This window comes from Zophobas morio, unplaced genomic scaffold, assembly GCF_036711695.1.
Source record: "Zophobas morio isolate AGI-343-1 ecotype UQ-CSIRO unplaced genomic scaffold, CSIRO_AGI_Zmor_V1 ptg000014l, whole genome shotgun sequence".
Classification (NCBI taxonomy): domain Eukaryota; kingdom Metazoa; phylum Arthropoda; class Insecta; order Coleoptera; family Tenebrionidae; genus Zophobas; species Zophobas morio.
The window spans coordinates 27,377,570-27,401,054 of NW_026972119.1; the positions used below are offsets into that span (position 1 = coordinate 27,377,570).

The following is a 23,485-nucleotide window of genomic DNA, read 5'->3' on the forward strand; positions in this document are numbered from 1 at the left end:
ACGATCGGAATCATTTTTAATTTCCTGAAGCCCAGACCTTCGGCAGCAAGGGAATCAATTTTATATTTGTGTCGAGTCGAATGTTTTGTAAATGAAAATTTTGCTCGCACCCTCGCGAAAATATATTGACTGATGGTTGTAGGTTAACTCGCAAGGTTACCTTCTTAAGATGTTTGTGACAGCTAAAATTAATTGAAAAAGTCAACCTGCTCATTGTAAGGCAGGTCATAAATCCTGCAATTTCATAAACAAGGAATACGGAGTTTCCAACTTGCTTTATTTTGCTCAGTTTTTTAATGTGAAAATATGTACTAACAGAGAAGTGCTAAAAACGTGCGGACCAAAACAACTGGTAATTTTATTTCGAGAATGAGTCCTTATGTTACCTGATTTCAACGCTGATGACTGTAAGAAGAGTTTTATCTAATAAGGAAAATTTTAATAAAATGTTCACAGTTGCTGCAAATTGTTCGTGCGATTTCAACCACATAATAGCCTTTGATTAATGTTTCCTGAAAATCCAATAACTTTAACAATGGAGAGCCAACCATTCACAAATGGGTCTATTCATTTGGAAGTGCTTTTAGCGACAAATAAAAACAGCTTTACTATGATTTTCATATTTCTTTATCATCGGCTAATGGTATGAATTTGCACACAATGGTAGGGATCATCGTGCAATAAACGTGGTCTTTGATTTCGAGGCGACAAATCAGTTGTGTTCACTTTAATATAATTATATTTTTATAAGTGGTAGAAATTCGTGAACTGTTTACTCATACAAATTCACAAAAAAATTGCGTATTTTTGATATGACTAATAAATGCTTTAGCATTTAATTGAATTATTACAAGTGCAGGAGTAGGTATGTTGTTTTATTACATTATTTATTCATTCGACAAAATTTTGTGATGACGTCATTCATTTTTTGGGAGAGGATAAACGGATAAATTTTGATAAAAAAAACTGTAGTACATATTTAATTGAACTACAAAAAGAGCTACAACTTAGCTTAAAGTGGTATTGCTAGAGGCTTCAGAAGCAAGGTCCAAATATAGTTTGTAAAAATTAAAAAAAAAATTTAAAACAACAGATTACGAGTATATTGAGTAAAGGTTTGTGCAAACCGTATTTCACCCAAAAAATTTAAAGAATGTTTTTTATTAAAAAAAAAAGACACGGACGGTTATCCCGCTGCCCAAATAATCCTCAAAGCCGGATTAGCGCTATGAACCCAGATATCTGATGTGTCGATACTGAAGTATTTGGAAAGAATTATTTGTAAAGAAAAATAAGTAAATGGAAAAACTGAATCTTTGTGTTGTATGTTAAGTCTGTAGGCAACGTAATTAGAGAAAAACTACATACATGCATACAATGAAAACAATTTTAAAAAAGAGAAAAGAGGGAGTGTAAAGTGTGTTTCTGATCATACGACGCAACTTCAGGTCGATTCACGCCGTTATTAAAAATTAAAACTCTGCAGGAATAAAGTTTATGTTTGTCTATTGAAAGTATTGCGTCGTAGAATTTACTTACTAGGACCCAGCAATAAACGGGACCTTAATAATATCCTAATTAGTAATAGCGCAGTAAATAAGATCTTTACATCAACGTATAACTTACTCATTATCCGACTGGTAATACGAGCAATTCGGTTAAATAAATAATAAAAGAACAATTTCGACCGTATTAAGAAATAGACCGAATTGTGGATCGATTTTTGTGTGTGCATGTGTTTAGATGACCAGATAAAAGTGTTGACTGTACTAATTTAAACTCACTGCCACGGTCACAACCGAACTATTTCAGATGACCATGCAACGTGGTACCCATCATATCGCCACCTAGATCTCCAATTTCTCGACGTACCAAAATATTTTGAAGCGTGATGGTTTAAATTTTTTAGAGAAGGTCCGTATTAGGCAATTTTTAGCCGTTTGAAACCAATTTGGCCTAATGGGGTGACGCGCGCTGATTAGGGTCGCGGGAGAGGAGAATCAATCCGTCAGCGTTCACCCCTGATTACCGCCCTGTGCGGCGCATCTGGTCGCCCTGACAAATTACCTAATTTCGTGTTGGCTAAAATTTTAATCAGGGACATTTGTCAGATCCTGCCCTACATAAAGGTGAAACATTCACATCTCCTCTTCGGATTGTAAACCAGAAAGGTCAATCCAGTTTTATAAGGTTAAAGGATATGTCTCGTCTGAATCCGTTCGATCGGCACACTGCGCCACTCTGCGGGCTTCGCTAGGTGTACTTGTTTCAATTTCAGGCTATTTTCAGGACGGATACTCACCCTGAAACTAATTGCTCCGTTGCAGTTGACATCGAAGGCTTTGAACACGTAGTGTGCATACAGGCTGGAATCTGAAACACATCATCGATTCTGTATTAGCAAGGGCGCAGACGAGCACCGGAAAAATTTATAGTTTTTGACGATTCGCCGATGCATGATTCAATCAGGCGGACGTGCCCCACTTTGCTCGACGTGAGCGGGGTCGAGATTTTTGAGAAAATTGTCCCGATAATTTTTAATGTTTCGTCTAGAGGGTTAACAAATACATTGTTTGTTGACCATTATAAGACTGCAAAAGAACTGTCAGCTAACCCTAATCGCTAATAGGAATCTTGAAAATTTTCAGGAAGTTCTGTACTCCTCTGGATCTGGCGTCCTTGCGAACAGTCGCTTTTATTAAGGAGCGTCCTATCTTACAACACATGGGAAACAATATTACGATTTCAGGAGCTGCATTTTAAAAATAGGAAATATATCACTCAGAAAACTATACTTCGAATTAACAAACTTGAGATATTTATGTCATGGTAAGTATTTCTCCGCGATTTCTTGTTTTCTGTTAATTTTGAATAAACACAAATTAAACAAAGAGTCACTTCAAACTATTATGTAGTGAAAAAGAAAGTGCAAAATGTAGTAGAAAAATCTGAATTCCAAATTCATTTCCTGTTATTTTATTGAAATTAGGTGAAAAATCGAAAAGTCGAAAAATGGAAAACATTGAAAAATCGAGAAATCGAAATTAAAAATATTCACGTATCGAAAAACCGAAAATTCGAAAAATGGAAAAATTGTAAAAATCGAAAACCCGAGAAATCAAAACATCGAAAAATTGTAAAATTGAAACATCTAGCAATCGAAACATTAAAAAAGATCAAGAAATCGAGAAATCGAAAAGCTGAAATATCGAGAAATCTAAATAGCCCAAAATCGAAAAATCGAAAATTAAAATTTGAAAAATTCAAAAATTGAAATTAAAAAAAATTGAAAAATTATAAAACGAGAAATGGGGAAATCAAAAAATCTAAAATTTAAGGAATCAAAAAATTTAAATATCAAGAAATTGAAGAATCGAAAAATTGAAAAGTAGAAGAAAAATTGAAACTCGAGAAATCGAAAAGTGGAGAAAGAATTGAAATTATGAAAAACGAAAAAGGGAGAAATTGAGAAATCGAAATATCGAAAAATTTAAAACTCGAAAAAACAAGAAATCGAAAAGTGGAACAATCAAAAATCGAAAAAATCGACTAACCGGAAAATCTAAAATTTAGAAATTTCAAAGATGTAAATATTGAAAAATCGAAAAATTGAAAAAACGTAAAACTGAAATATCGGAAAATTGGTAGACCTTTGATAAATAATTGACCATCCTTACGATAACTTTAAAACATTTGCAAGATTTCAGAGCATTCGCTTTGGCAGTTTTAAAGTTAAATTAGAAAATGTTGTCAACACTTTTACTTATTTTTTTTTTTTTTTCAAAAATATGGTAAAAATTCAACACGGATTCATAAACCGGACAGACAGCAGACAAACAGACAGACGGAAACGGGAGATCTATTTTTTCGTACTCTAGGCGTTATGAAACCTTGAGAAAACATAAAAGCTAGTCGCCCGATGGACTCGATTACAGTACCTCCTTAGCTTACGCTCGGAAAGTAAAAAAAGAGTTGTACGATTTTTAAATAGCATACACTAAAATTATTATTTTCACCAATACGCAGTGTGGCAGTGTAACATTATACTAGAGAATTGAGAAAAAAAATCTTCCCCCTGCATTCATCTACATATATTAAATAAATCAAACAACAACGAACCGAAAATCTGAAAACTGTATAAAATGTAATAATCAACAGAAATGAAGAAAAAGGAACGATTATTCCACGAGAACACATTTGAGATTAGTAAAAGTGTGTTCTCATTTTCAGCAGTTTATGTTTGAAAACAAAACGGATCGCTAATACCGAAGGATAATAAGATGTGATCGGATCGACTTGAGCAGTACCCAAAACGTAGTAAAACTCATTATTATTTTCATAGAGTACGAAATAAAGATCGGTAGAACAATTGGACCGTTCTCGATATTTTCGGAAACTTACCACCATGGGACAGCGCCTCTCGGACCCTTCGAGTGGACTTTCCTAAAGTGCTAAAATTGGCGCGCAGACGTCCCCTTAAGGGGTGTACGTGTGAAGGACATCGAAGTTATTATTGGTAAGTTTGTGAACTGGAAGATATTCTTCACACGGCAACGATTTTGCTTTAACAGCATCCAAATCATTTACGTCGTCGTCGTCGTCATTAGCCTCATTAAACAATCAGCAGAGGAGAAGATAGCGGACGACACGTTCCGACATTTTCGTGACTGTATCGCAAGGATATTTACACATCCTGAGCAAATCTAAAATAGATGTTTAGATATTTATTCCGATGACCCAGTTTGCGGTTATTACAATTTAGCGCCGACATGAAAAGTGCGTTTAGTCATTCGATAGCGTATTTACAAAAACACTATTCAGCCGCGAAAACACCACCCTTTAACCGAACCGAACCGATAAAAAGCCGTGTTTTGTTTCGGCCGTAGTTTGCATTTTAATCAACTTATCTACATCTGCTGTTCGCTATAGTTATTTTATACTAGAACAATGAAATCTTTTGTGAGAGAAAATTGTTATGTGCGCCTGAATTATACCGTTGTGGTTGGAATTGGAGTGGCATTCGCGTTTTCTTCTTGTTTCATTGCTTTTTCAAATTAATGGAAAAGCTACGGCTATAAGGAAATGTTGTATTAGGCTTGCGTGCCAAATAGATAGATCGAGTAAAACTTTTATACTAATGATGCATTAAAATTTATGAACGCAAACTGCTGTGGGCTTACTGAGCTTTCGCACGATTATCTAAATGTCGTAACAAGGATATTCGCGCCTGAAGAGATACTCCAAATGACTTACACGCCCTTGTCGTATGTGGGGTGTGACTCTAAGCAAAGCACTTGATAGCAAGAAGAACAGAAGCTTAATCAACGATGAGCGAAGCTCACTCGCTTATTATACGGAACGTTTTAAAATCTTCCCACGAACGATGCTGATAAAAAAAAGAAAAAAAGGAAGTGGTAAAAAGTGAATATCTGATTTTCAGATCCGAGGAGATTATCAGAACGACTTTCGAAAAGCGGCAACTCGAACTTGAGTACCTATGTGACGTGTTCTTTATTGACCCCGGTTGTAAAAAAGTAAGCTTCTAATTCTACCCAAATAACAAAAAAAAGTTTTCAGTCAACATAAAATTCTTATTTTGGTGGTTATGAATTATTTAATTATCTACCGAAATCTTGCCCAATGTGCATGTGAAAGTTTTCGTGTTTGTCAAACAACGAACAAGTAGATTAGATGGTTAATCATAAAGTCGATACATTTGGGAAAGTAGTGATTACTGGTTTAATTTCGGAGAAAAAAGTTGTTACTTGTCTGCTCGGAACGTATGGAGGTCGTTGATAATAATAAAGCGATTTTAAGTCGTTGAAACTAACTACTATTATTCTAATTTTGTCATACAATTATTTCTTTGATGGTTTAACTAAAACCCATTTGGTGCTCCTCATTTACATGTACAGTCACGGCCATAGAAAACTGGACCCCTAGGTTTCACATACACTTCCAAAGTTTGTTTGACAAATCAAAGAATTTTTACAAAGTATTTTTTTTCAAACCAGCATCCCAACAAATCCGGTAAAACCGGTGACATAAATAATACTCCCGTAATATATTGTTACAAAATAAACCCATACGCCGCCCCGGTACGACGCCTATGGGTCTTCTAGTATGTATGCGGCGTTCACTAATTTAGAATAAATCGAGAAATTGATAAATCAAAAACTGAAAAATGGAAAAATTAAAAAATCAAAAATTTTTAAAATCGAAAATTTGAAAAACCGAAAAATTGAAATCCGAAAAGTCGAAAGATCGAGTAATCGAAACCTCAGTAACTAGAAAAATTTAGATATACAAAAAAACTGAAAAATGCAGAAATTGAAAAGTCCCCAAAATTCAAATGCTGAAAAATGGAGAAATAGAAAAGTCGAAAAATTCTAAAAATCGAATAAAAAACTGAAAAACCAAGAATTTAAAAATTCGAAAAATTGAAAAACACAAATATCGAAGAACTAAAAAATTGAAGAATTGAAAAGTCGAAAAATCTAAAATCCAAAATTAAAAATAATCGCAAAAATTGAAAAATCGCAAAAATGAAGAATCGAAAAACTGAAAAATCTAGAAATTGGAAAATTCGAAAACTGAAATGAAGAAAAATTGGAAAATCGACAAATTGAAAAATCGAAACATCGAAAAATTCGAAAACTGAAACATTGAGAAATAAATACATCGAAAGATCGAGAAATCAAAAAGTCAAGAAGTCGAAAAATCCAAAAAATTGAGAAATAAATAGACGAAAAGTTAAAAACTGATAAATTGAAAAACTCTGAACTAAAACTAAATCAAAAATGGAAAAATCAAAAAATCGACAACCTGAAAATCGAAACATTGAAATTCCTCGAAAGGTCGAGAAATAGAGAAATAGAAAAATCCAAAAATTACAAATTTTGAAACATCAAAGCTAAAAAATAGAAAAATCGAAATAATGAAAAATCCAAAAACTGAAATATCGAAAAATTAAAAAATTAAAAAAAAATGAAGAATTCAAAAACTGAAGTTTTGAAAAACAAAAAGTCGTGAAATCGAAAAATGGGAAAATAAAAAAAATCAATTAACCGAAAAATTGAAATATCGAAAAATGCAAAATTGAAACTTCGAAAATTTGAAGGATCGAAAAATTGAAAAATCCCTGCACTGAAATATCGAAAAATTGAAAATCGAGAAATTGAAAAATAAAAAAATAAAAAATCTGAAACCCGAAATATCGAAAACTTAAGACGGATAATTTTGGATTAAAAATTTACCATGCTTTCGATAACCTTAAATCGTTTGCAAGATTTCAAAGCATTCGATTTTACAATTTTCAAATTACATTATAAAAAGTTGTTTCAGTTTTTATTTTTTTTTTTTCCAAAAATCTGGTTGCCTAAGTTAAAAACTCTACACGAATTCAGAAACTATAAACGGAGGAGTACGTTATTTTATTTAATTTACATAACATTTACTATTGTAAAATTTGGATGACGTCATTACATTGCTGGTGAGGAGCAGCAGACAAATTTTGGTTAGTGTTTATCATCTACATGATATTCCTAACCTACATGCAAGATTTGACAACGATTGGTCCGGTAGTGTCGATGAATATTTGTCTTATAAAAATCCGGACAAACAGGCAACAGACAGTAAAAACTTAACAACTAAAACTTTGTTCTGTCAAAGTGGTCCAGTTTTCTATGGCGGCGATTGTACGTGATTTTCCTATCTTCTATAAAGTGATTTTCGGGACTCGGCCAACAAAAAATGTTAAATAAATAAAATACGAGACTGCGTGGACGGTGCAGAAGGCCATATTGTGTGGACTTTATTGAGAGTCCATTCCCTACATAACCACTATCGCAGCACATGTTGAATTTATAGCAGGATTTAAACAGCTCATGAGATATTTGCGGTCACTGCAGATCCAGGAGTCAGCTTACCATGTGTCATTGCCACACAAACACCCTCCGATCCGCTTCTAAATCCAAAGTGGTGATCAGTTGGTCAGTGTTCTTTGTGCTGCCTTAATGCAGTCTAGACTAATTATTTTCTGTATTTCTGAGGATTTCCTTAGTGGTTTATTATTACTGAACAAAGACTTGGTAGCGCTTAGGGCGGCGTTAAACCAAGCAGCAAATGCAGGAACTTCTTGATGCCTTTGTTGCTCCTGCATAAATTTGCAATTTCAGCTAGTGTTCAGCTGTCTGCTTATTGTTGCGGTAACTAAGCGTAAATCGCGTATGAACTAAACTAAAGAATGATTTCTGTTAAGTTTTTGATACTTACTTCCATGAGGAAAAAATTTCGAGTAAATTTCTTTAAAGCTATCTTCGTGGACAACACCCTCCGGGCATTCCTGCAACAGAAAAAAGGTACATGTTGGTTTGTGAAAATCCAGAATCGTCAATACGTAAACCGTTATCTCTTCGTCGCCCCTTCAGATAAAATTAATCGAGATACGACAACGCCGAACCTCACTATTTCCCGAATTAAAAAAGAAATTAATGGAAACTCAAATTAATACGTTCGCTTTCAGACGGGGTTTTAATGAAAGTTTTACGCCCAACACAAAAATAATTGGATTAATCCGACCATCGATGGCAACGCAAGAGGGAAGATTGCTTTTAATATTTCAGGGAGATCCGCACAAATAAATAAAGCCGCTATTTTCGGAGTAAATTCGCAAAGTTCCGCCATAATCAATGAATATTTGGGAGACGTTCCAACGGAATGGAACAAGTAGCGGCGCTCGATCTAAACGACCCGGATTAGACTTGCAAATGTTCAACCCCTTTAACGGACATAGGCGTTTTTGGCGGATCGATTTTTTGGGAGATGGCTTTATGTTTATCCGATAATAGAAACGAATGAAATTTTAAAGCCGGGAAATTTCCCCGCAATAACAGTATCGTTGCAGTAAATCGACGAAACATTGTAACTTTACATCTTAATTAATGTGAAATGCGGATAATTTGAATTTCAAGTGCTCGGAGTAAGAATAACGTAAAAGAAAAGTTGGTACACGCTAGCATTCCATTATGCCAATGTTATGCCAATTAGGCATTTAGTGGCGCATTTACATGCTGGAACATGAAAGAAATTAAACGCCGAAATTGCGAAGATTAGACACGTTTAGATTTATGGATTTGTGAATGAGTTTGGCACCGTATCGGTCGGTTAATACCGTGTTATTGTGCATACTAAAAGGGTGATTTATGGTGTTTATGCGTCATTGTCGGTGGCGGCTAGAGCAAACAGAGCACTATTCGATGAAGTTTTCGATCAGAACTTACATCTATGTATATGATACTTGGTTTAATATTCAGGCCTGCGAAAAAAGCGACACTTCTAGACACAATTTTAGACACCAAGTTGAATTTTGAATCAAGTCTTAGTAAACTAAAATTAACAGAAAATATTGAAGATAAGTAGGAACTATCAAGCAGGGAATTTCTTAAAGATGAAACTTCCCTCGCCTCTGGAGTAAGTACAATGAAACATCCAGTTTTTTCGAAAAATTACAAAATTTGATATACAAAAGTATTTTTAGGGCGAAAATAAATGCGTTTCTACTTTTTTTTTTAATATGGATAATGGAAAGGGATTTTGTATGTGCACAAGTATAAACTCATCATATTTTGCATATTTTAAATATATAGGATCAACATTTCAACGTTAAATTGCAGGATGCAATCGGTCCAGTAGTTCAAAAGATTATCGACACAAACGGGGACAGACGGCTGACGGCAGACAGACAGACGGATACGAGAGACCTCTGTTTTCGTATTCTAAGGGTCAAGAAACGTCGAGAAAACATAAAAGTAGCAACGGACTCGATTACAATACTTCCTTAGCTTACACCCGAGAAATAAAAAACCGCAAAGGACAAAAATAGAAAACATTGTTCCATTAAATCGATAAGTTATTAGATAACTTCCCGAAACAAGGGCTCACGAGCCACCATTGTGTGTTACCTTCTTAGAGATGCCTGTCTGAATGTTTAATCGATTGTCACAATTTCTAGAATTTGCATAAAATCGTTAGTTTTCTTTTTTCAGTAGCGATATTTCTAAAAATAAAGAATCCGATTCGACGATCAACCCAACTTAAATAGATTCACTACCACATATATGGTCTCAGTTTATGAAGCTGTTGTTCGTATTAGCTGAATCAGTTATTTCATCTCTAACTTTGGACAATGTGTCGAATTTGTTCCGGTCTGATTGTCGTGAAATATTGGGAAAATCGATGTAGCCGACGATGCATTCTCTGAAATTCTGTTCAGGCGAAACGTACGTTTCACTGCAGTCACATTTTCAGGGGGTTTTAAATTAAACGCTCATCGTGAATTTTTTTAGCTCAAATAACATTTTAGTGGGAAATAATCGTCTAGTTTGGAAATAAAAAGCTTACTTTGTGCTGGTGGTTTCAAAACATCGCTTAGAGTCTGCAATAAGACGAGATATTTAGCTTTCTTTAACGGTATCTCGCCGAAAATAAAGCCACTTTTGCTATGTCAGGGGAATCATATGAGATTTATACGGTTTTGAAGAGAGCAGAAATACATTTCGTTTCATTGCTTACTTATATTTACGACTTTATAAAAGCGATATTTCTTCCTGTCGCAGGGAAATAAGGGGGGAGTCTATAGAAAATTCATATTATAACCGCACTTTTGTTTTAAATTTAGCAGAAGTACGATGGTTGTTTTTCATTGCATCATGCTGTGTGGTAGAAAAAAGGATCAGTTTATTTATATGGTTTAAAAATTCAAAACTCACTAATTCAGTTTCATCTCATTTAATTTGGTCTCATCAGAGAAATACAGAGTTTTCATTGTAGCATGTAGTATCCAATGAGAATTTTTCTCATTCGATTAGAAACACGAAAATTATCCATGTATTTCATGGCAGTGATAATTATGAGAAAAATATTCTAAAAACCTATCGAAAAGAATCCATCTCTAGCAGTTTGTACATAAATAAGTGCTAAGAGTTTTCAACAAAGTATAAATTCTAAATGTGCAACACAACTCGCATTTGTGTTTGGTTTGGCACGTTATCCCTTTTTTTGTGTGGTTACATTTTTCTAAAAATCCGTTTGTTTACAGCATGAAAAAATTGCAGAAAACTCACACAATCGAAAATTATTAATAGGTGGATGCATGGGCGGCGAACAGGTGGGTGCATGGAGGGTCAAGAGTGTATAATAATTTTCTCCGAAATTGTTTTTTTTTTTTAATAACGTTGGAAATACCCTAATTCGACTGTTCAATATTGTTTCACACTAAATATCTCACAGTAAGTATATTATTTTGTACCAGTCTCTGTATGATTCGGCTCTCGATATAGAACATTTATATCTATTATTACTGTTATTATTACATTCAACATCCACAGAAAAAATAAACTTCCTCGCTCCCGTCAAGGCGTGTACCAGTTGATGATAAATATTTATCGTAGAATGCACTTTTACACAGTCTGACTCAATAACACCTATATAGACCACCTGTCACTTTGAATATGTCATTTCTAATTTACAAATCTACAACGTAAATAAATGTTTGTGCTATATTTCACATCATTTTATGTAACATTAATGTTTATCGTTCAATGAATGAAATCACGGTACGTTTTACAGCCCACAGATAAAAATAAGCTAAAGGCCACTGCAATTTAAGAAAAATATACGTCATCAAAATATCAAAAATAAAATTATGTTTAAAATTTACTGCACGTTAAAGTCGTCAGAAAATTACCAAAGTTTATTAAATCTTTAAACTGGTTGGTGTCCTATAATTTCAATATTATTAAATATAAACGTAATAAAGTGAAATTTAAAAGTAAAATTAAGGGAATTAGTAATAATTAAAACACCACTAAGTAATCCATTCAATCCGTTTTGTCAGTGCATCATAAATTTTTCACATGGCTAAGAATAAACGTGAAATACTTTTTCCTTTATCGATCTTGTAAGTATTTTTCAGGTGCGATTAGATTATTGAAAATACTCGACACAAATTGCACGTAACAAATTTACGTCAGCAGATTTCCCTATTGTTAAGCCCAAACGTCACCACTGTATCAGACTGATAACCGGCTACTTTTGTTATCAGACTCTTTCCTAAATGTTTACCCAGCTTGGCTAAACTGTGCCAGGGAGGGTTGAGTTATGTCTGAATCTCCTTATGCCTAAAGGATATTCGTACAAAAGCAGATTGCCGATAAGGCTCTGGTGCTTGCCACGTTCATTTAGTTTCTTATTTTTGGATTTTTCTCGCTTAGTTGTAACAACAATCGGCCCTGTAGTTTCGAAGATTATCTGTCTAACAAACATTCTATTTCTTCGTACTCTAGGGGGTCATGAAAATTTGAGAAAGAAAGTTGTAAAACCATCAAAAAACTTGAAAAGCATGCAAACAAAAAATGTGGTGTCATGATTGATCTGAAATTAGAATTTCTGCATATGCATATCACATTAAAACTAGAAAACGTGCTAATCTTAAACATATTTTAAAGTGTTTGTACTCTTATTATACTGTTACAGAATTATGATTTTCCTTACGAATAAGTACGTTCTTTGAGACTTATAAAAATTTAATATTCTGTGCTGTTTTTCGGTAGTTTAAGAGCGATGACAGGTATAATATTCCTTCCGTTCGGTTCCGGTCTGCGTTCGAAATGTATGCATACTTTTAAAGAAAAATCCGAAAATGTCAGCGTGTGCGTGCTTCGTCGCCGTTTTGGCTCGCATTCGACGGAACGAAAATATATTAAATCCTCGCTTTGTAAATTATTCCGTGATAAGGTTTTAAGGCTCGCGTTATATCTCGATCGGGGTTAGTTTTTAGCGACCGCCGTCGAGTATCAGAGATTAATTCCACCGAACACCACCCTAAGGGTTGCTATATTTTATTGTAGTTGTTATGTTCCTACGTTAATTAATTCAGGGTGTTCTCGTGCGCGTTCGCCTGTATAACCCTCCCATAAAACAGCAGCATAAATGTTTATACCGTGTATTTTCAGTACCACCCCCGTATATGGCGTTTTTATTCCAATTGTATTGAATTTACGTCCGTATTGTCGAATGGATACGCCCAATTCTAACACGAGCTATTTCGAAATTTATTTTCGGAAAATGTCGCTGTATCAGGCGCCTCTTTATGGACACTACTCGTGTCGGACAAATTAATCAGATCCGAGCACCAGCTTTTGGCGTTTATTTTTCACAATTTATTGATGTTGGGTTGTTTTGGTTTTTTGCAACATTTGATTCCGTCTGTTACAGAGTTTCATAAAAAAAATCACAATACCTTGTACAAAATATGCCCTTTAATCGTCCGGGTGCTATATTTGGAATTACCAGAGCATTTTGCAAATCACTGGCATTTTATCTCAAGTGTTTTTCAGTATTTTCGCTTATATTGTTGCGTCACAACATTCCACTGCTTGTTTGTCGATTATAAGCCATTGCAATTATTGCGTCTAGGCAAATCGATGCCATTTTTGGGCGGCGGCAGCGTCGATTTGGATCAATTTCCGGAATCTTTAAGTTGCGGATTGGCGAAACCTTCGCTTTTCCGTTTGTTTTCTCGGAAACTATAAACACATCAATTATACACACCTTGCTTCGAAACTACGTGTTAATGCGATCAATCATTGGGGCTTTCGTGGTGGCGGTGATATTATAATTAGGGTTGCTGGGGATGGAATTAGCGCCAGGTGGTGCTGAGGAAACGTGCAGACGAGGATTGCTACTTTTATGGGTTAAACACTGTCGCAAATATTGTTACTGCGCTTGTGACGATTAAATAGGCTGCGATATTAGCTTTTACGGGCGTTGTATTTCCCCACAGCCGTTGACTAAAAAAAGAAAAAAAAAAAACGAAAGCTGGATCAAATAAAAGTCTGACCAGAGGAGCATTCGATCTTGCTTTCGTTAGCGCAGTATAATTTGTGTGTAATTTATTCGTCAATAAAACCTTACTTTGTGTTAGATTTTCTAGATAAATATTTATTAGTTTATTACTCTTTCCGAGAACGTAATATAATATGCATTTTTTTCTATCAAGGTGCACAAAATAGTGGTTCGTGTGGTATGAATTTAATATTACAATTTTTAATAAGTAATGTGTTCATTTTACTTTTTACAATGCACCAAAAGCTTTTTGACGTAGCTGACTACAAAATGTGTTTTTTTTTTAATCAAAATTCGGTATAACTGATACTGAAAAATATTCCGACAATCTGATAACATCCACTGTAAATTGTTGCTGAGCATCTTTCGATTTCCCAATTTTTCGAGATTTCAGTTTTGAGATTTTTCAGTTTTTCGATTTAAAAAATTTTTCGATTTTCGGACAGCATTTTTTCCGTTGGTCATCTGCTTTAAATATGTTTTTTAATACTAATGCGGTGTAAGTTTCTTACCGCCGATGCTTACCGCAAACACGTAAACTGCGTTGATGAGCTTTATTTTCACATACAGAAGGAAGCATGAGCTTTCCACGACATGTAAACATCTGGAGCCGCTTGTTAGCCGAAGCATAAGTGTGCAACTGCATATTTACTGTCAGGCGCTTACCGAGTTAATTTTGGCCCATGAATGATACTTTGTCAGTTCATCTTTTCACCCATTTTTTGTTCATCGCGCTTCAAAACTGCATATACGAAGGAATTAAGAAACTTCGCGTGTCGAAAGCCATCTTCAGAATCCGCAGACTCAGTGATAATGGTCGATTGGGTCCAATACACCACGTAAGCATTTTGGCACCAAAACAGCCATTAAAAAAGCGAATAAAAGAAAGTAAAGGGTACTAAAGTCGAATGGAGTGCAGCAGCTGCAGACTTCAGAAGCGACTTTTCGCTGTCTCAACAATTTGCTTACCGCCAAGATGCGAGAGGAGATAGGACTTAAGGCAGGCGAGAACAAGGGAGGAAGCTTTATCGATTCCCTCTTGCCTTCCCGTGACGTCACTGCGTTCGTTTGCCAGTGGCGCGCATCATTTTACTTTCAATAACTTCATCATTTTCGGGATTTCATTAGAGCCTACGTCGCCACTAATGTTCGCAAATACAACTAGGATAAACGTGACCGAGCTGGATTTTCTCGACGAAAATTCAGAGCGTGTGTTTAGCGAAATGATTAGAGACGAATTATTGTATGCAATTTGCGTAAACCGTATTTTTGATACGACAAATTATAGCTGAATTGAACAAAAATCGAAACTGCCTGTTTTCCCAAAATACTATTAAAATCCGAAATTAGGTCCGCTTTTGTGATTTCGTACAGGTCGCCGTAAATGGTTTATTAGGGGACAATCAAATTTGATGATTTCCTTTTTGGCGGAAGTCTAGAACATCTGAACATCTATTTGTGTTGTTCTGATATTTTTCGAAATAAATGTACCTGAAAATTTGTTTGTTGCAGCTTACATTAGCCAGTTTGATTTAGATTTAGATTTAGAAAGAAGATTTTCTACATACAAAATATTATTGCAATGAAGATGCGCGTATTTTTTTAACATGCCGGTTAAATCCTGTAAACACGGACATTAATATTGAAGTAACAAATTACCTTGTTTTGTGGAGCGAATGTTTGATCTAAATTCGACTACCGCGAAATCGGTAATCCATCTTTCCGATTGTAGGAGCCCGTCATTAGAGTATCTGTTACCTTCGGGGATGTTTTGATGGTTTTGTGACTGATGATATTCTTTTGAACTTTGTTCAAAAGAACTTTATTGTTTAAATAATTCTAAATTTCGTACATCTATTGATATGTAACTGTAATTAGTAATAAGAATAAGAATAATAATAATAATAATAATACCAAAAAATACAATCACCATTAAACTGAAAACTATAATGCTTACCTCATAATTAGAGGAAACTAAATTTAGCCTATATCTGGCTGCGTATAAAAGAGCACTCCTAGCAGGACGCGGCACCAACATATAGGCAACTCACTAAACGTTGCCGTTGTTCCGAATTTGAAGAATTCAAAATGAACAAATCACTGCAATTACGCCCGATACGAGTAGATAATTATCTGCTGTATTGTTCGCGTTATCTTCCTGGTGACCTAAATTTTTCCGTCAGTTTCAGAAAGAATGCCCTCACCATCAATCTACGCCGACAAACATATTTTATTTTTGTTGCGGACTGTTTTATTAATTGTCCCTTATAAGGGTGGTGGATTCTCGTCGACCATTAATCAACCCCAGCCAACCCTTAAGTGTATTATTAGATACTTTTCCGCTCGCCACGAAAATAAAAAGAGATCCTTGCAATTCTTCAAAGGTCGACAATTAAACTTCATAAAAGAAAGTGGAATTGCATGAAAAACCCTTCTCGATATTTTACGATCCACCTTCTCGGGACGTAAATCCCCTTGATACATGTTTCTGCTTCCAGGCGACCATTTCGCACGTGCGTCACCCATATTGTAGTAATAAAAAAGCGGCCCTCGGACCTTACTTAACAGGTGTCTCCGAACCAATCGCCCTAATTAGATTAGCACCGCGCCCTCTGTTCAGTGTACATATTTTAGCGCTTTGGCGTGAAATTCGAACGCCAGGGATGATGTTTGTTCCCGGTTGAAAGCAAAGGGCTATTTAGGTGCACATTAGGGCACGCAACAGCCGACGATGGCGGCTTGGCCGCTATTACGCCCGGAATCTTCCGGATCGACTGGAGCTTTCGAGGGTGGCATTGAGCGCCAGGAATTTGGATAAGGGAAAGAAAGGCGGAAATAACTATTGCAAAATGTTATTAAAAGACGTGAGTCTGGCTAGATTTTGCTAATTATATTCTGCGCGAACGCTCTAATACGTGACGGTCTTGTGTAGAGCTGGAGCTTTCGGTGCTGAAAGATGTTTTCACGGTTAGGTGGAGGTTTCAGACACGAATATTTGTGACGTCACTGCAAAAACAGACACTAGTAAATACTTTCTATGTATCAAACACTGTTGAACTGCATTTTTGACAAAAATAACGATTCCGATTTTATTCAGGAGCTACGGCAGGAATACTTGACGATAAAACTTACGTTTTTATAATTCCTGCAAGTAACGTAAATACTGCTGATACCGTACGATACCCCGGCTCCCGCAGAGACGGAATTAACGAATACTTTCCGGGTATTTGCGGAGAAATCATGTCGTGACTGACGCGAATTAGAATTAAAAATTATTTGCCCAGCAATGCTGATGGCAATAATGAGAACGGAGGTTGCGTGCTTTTAATGTTTCTCTTTTCAGTTGAAAATAATTAATTATTGGTGCGGGGTTACGACCGGCGGAGTATTTTGCACCTTGCCAACAAAATGGAGTTTTTCTGAAACGGGACATGAAACAAAATGTTCCCAAGCGCGGTAATGCTGCCGATCTTTGTTCTTTGCAGGGTAGAAATGACGCGATACATCAGTGGTGAGTTCGGAGGAGGTATTTTTCTAGATTACTGAGTATATCTGTTGAGGACAAAAAGATTTTTACTAATTACGATCAAGAAATTTGTACGTAACTCTCTTCTAAATTTGGAAACAATTATTTCCATTTCCGATAACATTTTCAAAATTTTTAAATTTTTAATTTTTCAGTTTTTTGATTTTTTAAATTTACATTTTTTTGCTCCATTTTTCATAAATTAAACTTTCGAAACATTGAAATTTCGATAAAATGAGAAATCGAAAAAGTGAAAAATCGAAAAATTTAAGAACCAAAAATTTGAAAAATCAAAAAATCATGAATTCCAAAAATCGAATACCTAATTGAAAAACCGAAAAATTTAAAACCGAGAAGCCGAAAAATCGAAAGATCGGGAAATTGAAAAATCAAAAAAATCAAAAAATTGTAAATTCTACAATTCAAAAATAAAAAAATTGAAAAATCAAAAAGAAAAAGTCGAGAAAATAAAAAATCAAAAAGACGAAAAATCGAAAAATTGAAAATCGAAATATGTAGTCCCAAAACTGAAAGACCGAAAAATTGAAAAATGGAAGAAAAATTGAAGAATTTAAAAATTTAAAAATCTCTAAACTGAAACATCGAAAAATTGAGAAATCGAAAAACTGAAAAATCGAGAAATCGAAGTCGAAAAATTGAAGACTTGAAAAACTGAAAAATCGATTAATCGAGAAATTGAGAAATCGAAAAATTGAAAATTTAGAATTGACAAAAATTGAAAAATTGTAAAATCAATTTCAAAAATCAATTGATTTTTTTTTCCAAACCACAAATGGAGGAGTATCTTATGTTATAAAATTTAAGTAACATTTGCTATGGTAAGATTTGGAGATGACGTCATTCCTTTATGGGGGCAATGAACAAACAAATTGTGATCAGCGTTTCACTTCCTACATGAGATTTGTAACATATATACATAAAATTTGACAACAATCGGTCCAGTTTCGGAAGATTTTGTCTGATAAAAATCCGGACAGACGCAGACAGACGCAAACGGGAGACCTATTTTTTCGTACTATAGGGGTGATGTTACAATACTTCCTTAGCTTACGCTTGGGAAGCAAAAATTGTCATATGTTGTCTTTGTTAACAACAATGTTAGTGGGAAACAAACTAAATAAACAATTCTTATTAAATATGCATTTATTAAATAATACCTACATCATAACATGATCAACGAACATTTGGAAAAAAAGAATGAATATAACTACATACATAAAAAATGTATTTCGTTGAAATTCGTTTAATTAGGTATCTCTGAAAATTATTTTGTCTTTAGCCAGCTTGCTTTATAGTTTCTAGGAAAAAAGCCCGGAAAAGTTGGACTAGTTTACAAGTACATTTGTCATGAAACTCGAGCACCTGCAATGGGATCCTGCTTTATGGCGGCAATTAATTCAAGTAGAGGATCTGAACAAAGTTAGAAATGGAACAAACAACAATTTTCTGCTTAATTTAAGGCCGGCTTATTGAATAAGAGAAAAGTGTGCCAGGAAACTGACAAAATAATGTTAAAAATGACATAATAAACAAAATCCCACCGATCGGAAAACGCTTTCTTATTAAACCACATGTATTTACAAATATTTGTATTAAAATTTTGTACATACAAACAACTCGTTGTAAATAAACTTGAAATAACAGGTAGTGCTAAAGGAAAACGTAAGTTTTGCTAATGTTAAAATAAATTGAAATTAAACCCATCATGTGTATTTTTTACTGCATACATGTTATTAAGTTGTTTTTTTTTTTTGAAACCAAAAGCGACGCGTTTTTTATTTACACCGTCAGACATGTTGCAATATGTCTAACGTGTAAACTACGTCCAGAAATAAATACTCTCTAATTTTAACTCGCGAACATTCTAATTGTAAACCAGACTCATTCAGATGACAATATTTAGGACGTTAGTTGTATCACTTACGTTAACAATCAGGTGTTTGTCTACATTCACACAAAAAATCTCTCCAATCTGTATCTATGTACGATTCTTTACCGAAGTATCGAGAGAGCAATAAAAACACAATCAGAGACAGCTATGAATTTTTGAAAGTTTGTCTTTGATAGTTTTGACGGTAATCCGACAAGACGAAAATTCTAACAAAGACAAAAATGTATTTTTGATCGCGTTTTTATTGCTCTCCCGGTGTAACATGTTTCGAATTTCTCGACTACGGTTGCGTGTTCCATGTTTTGTTAAAATGATGAATGAAGATTATTAAATATTTGTCTGTTGGACAGATCTATGTTTTACGGTTTTTTTTAGGACTCCATTACACGTAACAAACTGCTGCGTTGAAAGTTTCGTTTACTAACAAAAGGCAGAAAATGTGTGTTTCACTTATTTTATTACTAAAATAAATAGGTGGAAACGATAAGCAAAGCAATAGTGAAAAATGTGTCAATATCTCAAGTCCATTTAAATTGTGAAGTTTCTTGTTTCTTTGCTTTGATGATTCCTCAGACATCTTAAACAAAATTCAATATTTACATTTTTGCAACTTGAAAAGGAACCGTGTTTTATTTTATCAGTTTTAAAAAGATATGTATTTATAAATTTTTAAATTGTCCAACACAAGTTCTTACTAATATATGAGGTGTTAGTTAACGTGAGTTAAGCGGATTTGTTATGTTGTGACGAAACCTAATCTGATTAAGACTGCTACGTCAAGATAATAACAATTAGTTAAAATTTAAATGGGAACCAGAATAGAAGTCTTAAAAAATAACTAAATGTCTAAAATTAAACCATTCACACGCCTGCACGTAAAAATTTCCTGTTATGATAAATATAAAAAAAATGGTCGAAGGTTATATTCCCCTTTAAAGTACAGTCGCTACTTTGAAAATTTCTAAAATTTGATTTTGCGAACAGTGTAAGAAACTAAATGACAGCCTATAAATGAATTTTGATACATTTTTTTTTTGTGTTAGTTTACAAGCGAGAAAAAAAAAGCAAAATTATAAAATTGAAAAATCGAATAATTTTCAAATTGAAGAATTCTTCCACATAATTCGACTATTATTAATTAATTCACCCCTGTCAGTTTTTTTCCCAAAAACACTCATAAATTTGAAAAACATTTGTTTGGCAAATTTATGTGATGACGGACAAATTTTGATTAACGATTTACCATTCTTCCAGTAACCTTAAAATATTTGCAAGGTTTCACAGCATTCGTCGGTTTTCAAAGTTAAATTGTGAAGTATTGTTATAAAATTTTGATTTTCTTCCCAATTTGTAGGTTAAATCGAAAAATATTATACAATTTTGAATTTTTCCCCAAAAATCTGGTTTTTGATTTTACCAACCCTAATTTTAACATCGAAGGGTGAAAATAATGTAACTAAATAGGAACTGCGTACCAAGGGGCGCAGGAAGTCGTTTGCAGCGAGCGGAGTCCGTACAATGAAATACAGTGTGTATAAGAAATCGTACGACAGCCTTATTTAGACACTGATTAGGTTCTAGTTTTAATTTATGCCAGTGACGCGATTTGACGGCAACTGCCCGAAAAAGATCCGTTAATTCGATCTCCACGGGAGTCCGAACGTCTCCCAGTTATTCCGAGCTAATCAATGAAAATGAAGCAATCAACATTTAGCCTGTCCGTGAGATTTACCGTAATCCAATAAAATACGGTGGCGTACACAGCAAAATCTATTAAGGGAGTTTGAGGAGCAGAGAGCACATCGAAGACATTTACAGCAAGTCGCCGTTAGCTAACTTTACGTTCGGCCATCAACAGGATATTGGGATTTGGGGGCAGTAAACACCAATAAAGGCGCTACTTTCAAAATAGCTCCTGTTTATTCCGGGGCGAATAAAAAACAAGCGTTCGTCGCACAATTGTGATTTTGTCAACCGAAAAAAATAGTGCCGTCATTTTCCTGATTTATGACGTCCAGCTGTTCCATCTTGTTACGTTGCATTTTGTATAGTGTCATCGTCATGTCGAAAAAATGTTGTTTTCATCAGGCTAATCGGAACAATATTTGGCAAAGTCATTAATAACGCCCACGCCGGGATTACATTTTTGATCGTATTTCAAATAAATGCGGTCATTTTTTTCCGACGAGAATCGAATTTAATATTTTTGACATTAAATAAACAGAGGTTTTTTCGAAACGCCTTTTTGTGCTACAGGTCATAAATTCGCGGGTTTCATATTTATTATACACACGACTTTAATTCGGCCAGGATGTTTAAAAGAAAATTTTAAATAGTCCACTTAACGAAAATATGACCGCTAATAAAGTTCGCTGTTTATATTTAGAAAATGCGTGATACATTTTAATATTTTAGCGCATTACTGCGAGGTGTGGTGCATACGAATACACTTTTAATCTAATTTTAGCACTTTTGATGTGCGGACTTTAAATTAAATTAAATTTCGGTATGCTGCACAAGGGTAATTTTAAATATTTGTACAGGTTCGCAAAATTTGTGTATTTTTGCCGCGAGTTTTTGTAAAACGGAAATCATTTTCTGGTTGTGCAATCCTGAAGACTCCGGTCGTGCGACAACCTCATCCAATGGCAATTGGGTCAAACGGGAATCAAGTCTTATCTCTGGAATTACCAAAGTTTGAAACTTTCAACTTGTTTGTTTGCATTATAAAACTTCCAATTTCGAGCTGGAACTTACTCTCATATTTCTAAATTTTCTGGTTAAAGTTTTGTTCTCGGTTACAGGTTGACAGACAGTTAATTATGTCTTCCCTCTAAATGAATCACTTACGTCACTTTATAAAAAAAAATGTCGATTATAAGATTTAATTTTACGATTTTTTTTTATCATAGCTCTTACCTTACCACAACACGTGTAGGACTGTTATGTTACACATTTCCTATGTACAATTTTGAGGTGACGTCATCACATTATTGGTGGGGATGATTAGACAAAGTTTGGTTAGCATTTTACCATCTACATGATATTCGCAATACTCTAGGGATCATGACCCATCGAGAAAACATGAAAGCAACTAGGGAAATAAAAATAAAAATACTAAATCTTTGAGAACGGAGCAAAATCTGCTTTGTCATCGTCAGCACTAGCCCTACTTCTTGAAAAGCCAATATTTTTGTGTATTAATTCATAAACTTTATTAAATATAAAACTTGCACTGAACGATATCGGTTTAAGAAAAAATACTGTTATACTAAACGTTTTCAGTCTTATACTTTAATATCTTTACGAAAAATTCCCAAAATCCTAGAAGCAGAGTAGAGCGGCAACCAACTCACCCCTCAGGGATTCGCTCACCAATCTAGTTGTTGAATCCTCTTTGTGGTTTTCCAAGAGAAATTGAAGTAAAGAAATAAACCCCACGATTACGCAATAACAACCCCATTCGTTTTATTTATCTTTCCCTAATGAAAATTTACATAGTTCTGGACTGCTTAATTATTAAAACGGATAGTGAATGAAAGAAATACTACCGAAATAACCCCCTTACTAATTAATCTAAATTTGGAACGTCGCAGAGGACGTTGGTATGAATGATTGGCCGAGAAAAAATTCAGAAACAAACAGGTGCCACCCCGTGTCTGCATTTTTTATGAAATGGGAGGGTAGAGCGCTTAGGTGGCGTTGCATATTAATGAACGAGGTACTCCTCTCATCAATAAATAGCCACATTAAATTTTAAATCTCGTGATTCCTTCATTGTGGATTTTATTTTTAGACGCGTTGAGAAAGTGTGTGGCGAATCGAAACACGTCGAGATATGATTGATAATAATGGTTCGTTAACGGCAGAATGCACGACAGTTTTAAAATCGTAAGTGTGCTTAAAATAAGATAAAATAAACATGCGTTTTCTTTACGACTTAAAAATATTCAGTTGGGAATTGAGCTCGGAGGGTCGAAGAGAGCTAGTAGAAATGGCACAGAAAGTAGGACTTGGATTATTTTTTCAGTCATTCATCGATTACAATTCTGGGTAAATAAATAATATATTTTCAGGAAAATTAACAAAATGTGGACAGAAAAGCTCGAATCGAGCCTACGGCTGCCGTTATTGCAGCAACG

General features: G+C 34.6%; 1 protein-coding gene across 1 annotated transcript in view; it reads right to left on the reverse strand.

The window, feature by feature from the left end:
• Positions 1 to 23,485, reverse strand: part of LOC135128756 (Kv channel-interacting protein 1) — a 30,953-nt gene that overhangs the window by 3,432 nt on the left and 4,036 nt on the right. Inside the window, exons 2-3 of the mRNA XM_064055819.1 lie at positions 8,275 to 8,344; positions 2,303 to 2,373 (exon numbers count right to left, since the gene is read on the reverse strand). Of these exons, the coding sequence (XP_063911889.1) occupies positions 2,303 to 2,373; positions 8,275 to 8,344 (141 nt within the window). The remainder of the gene's footprint in view (positions 1 to 2,302; positions 2,374 to 8,274; positions 8,345 to 23,485) is intronic.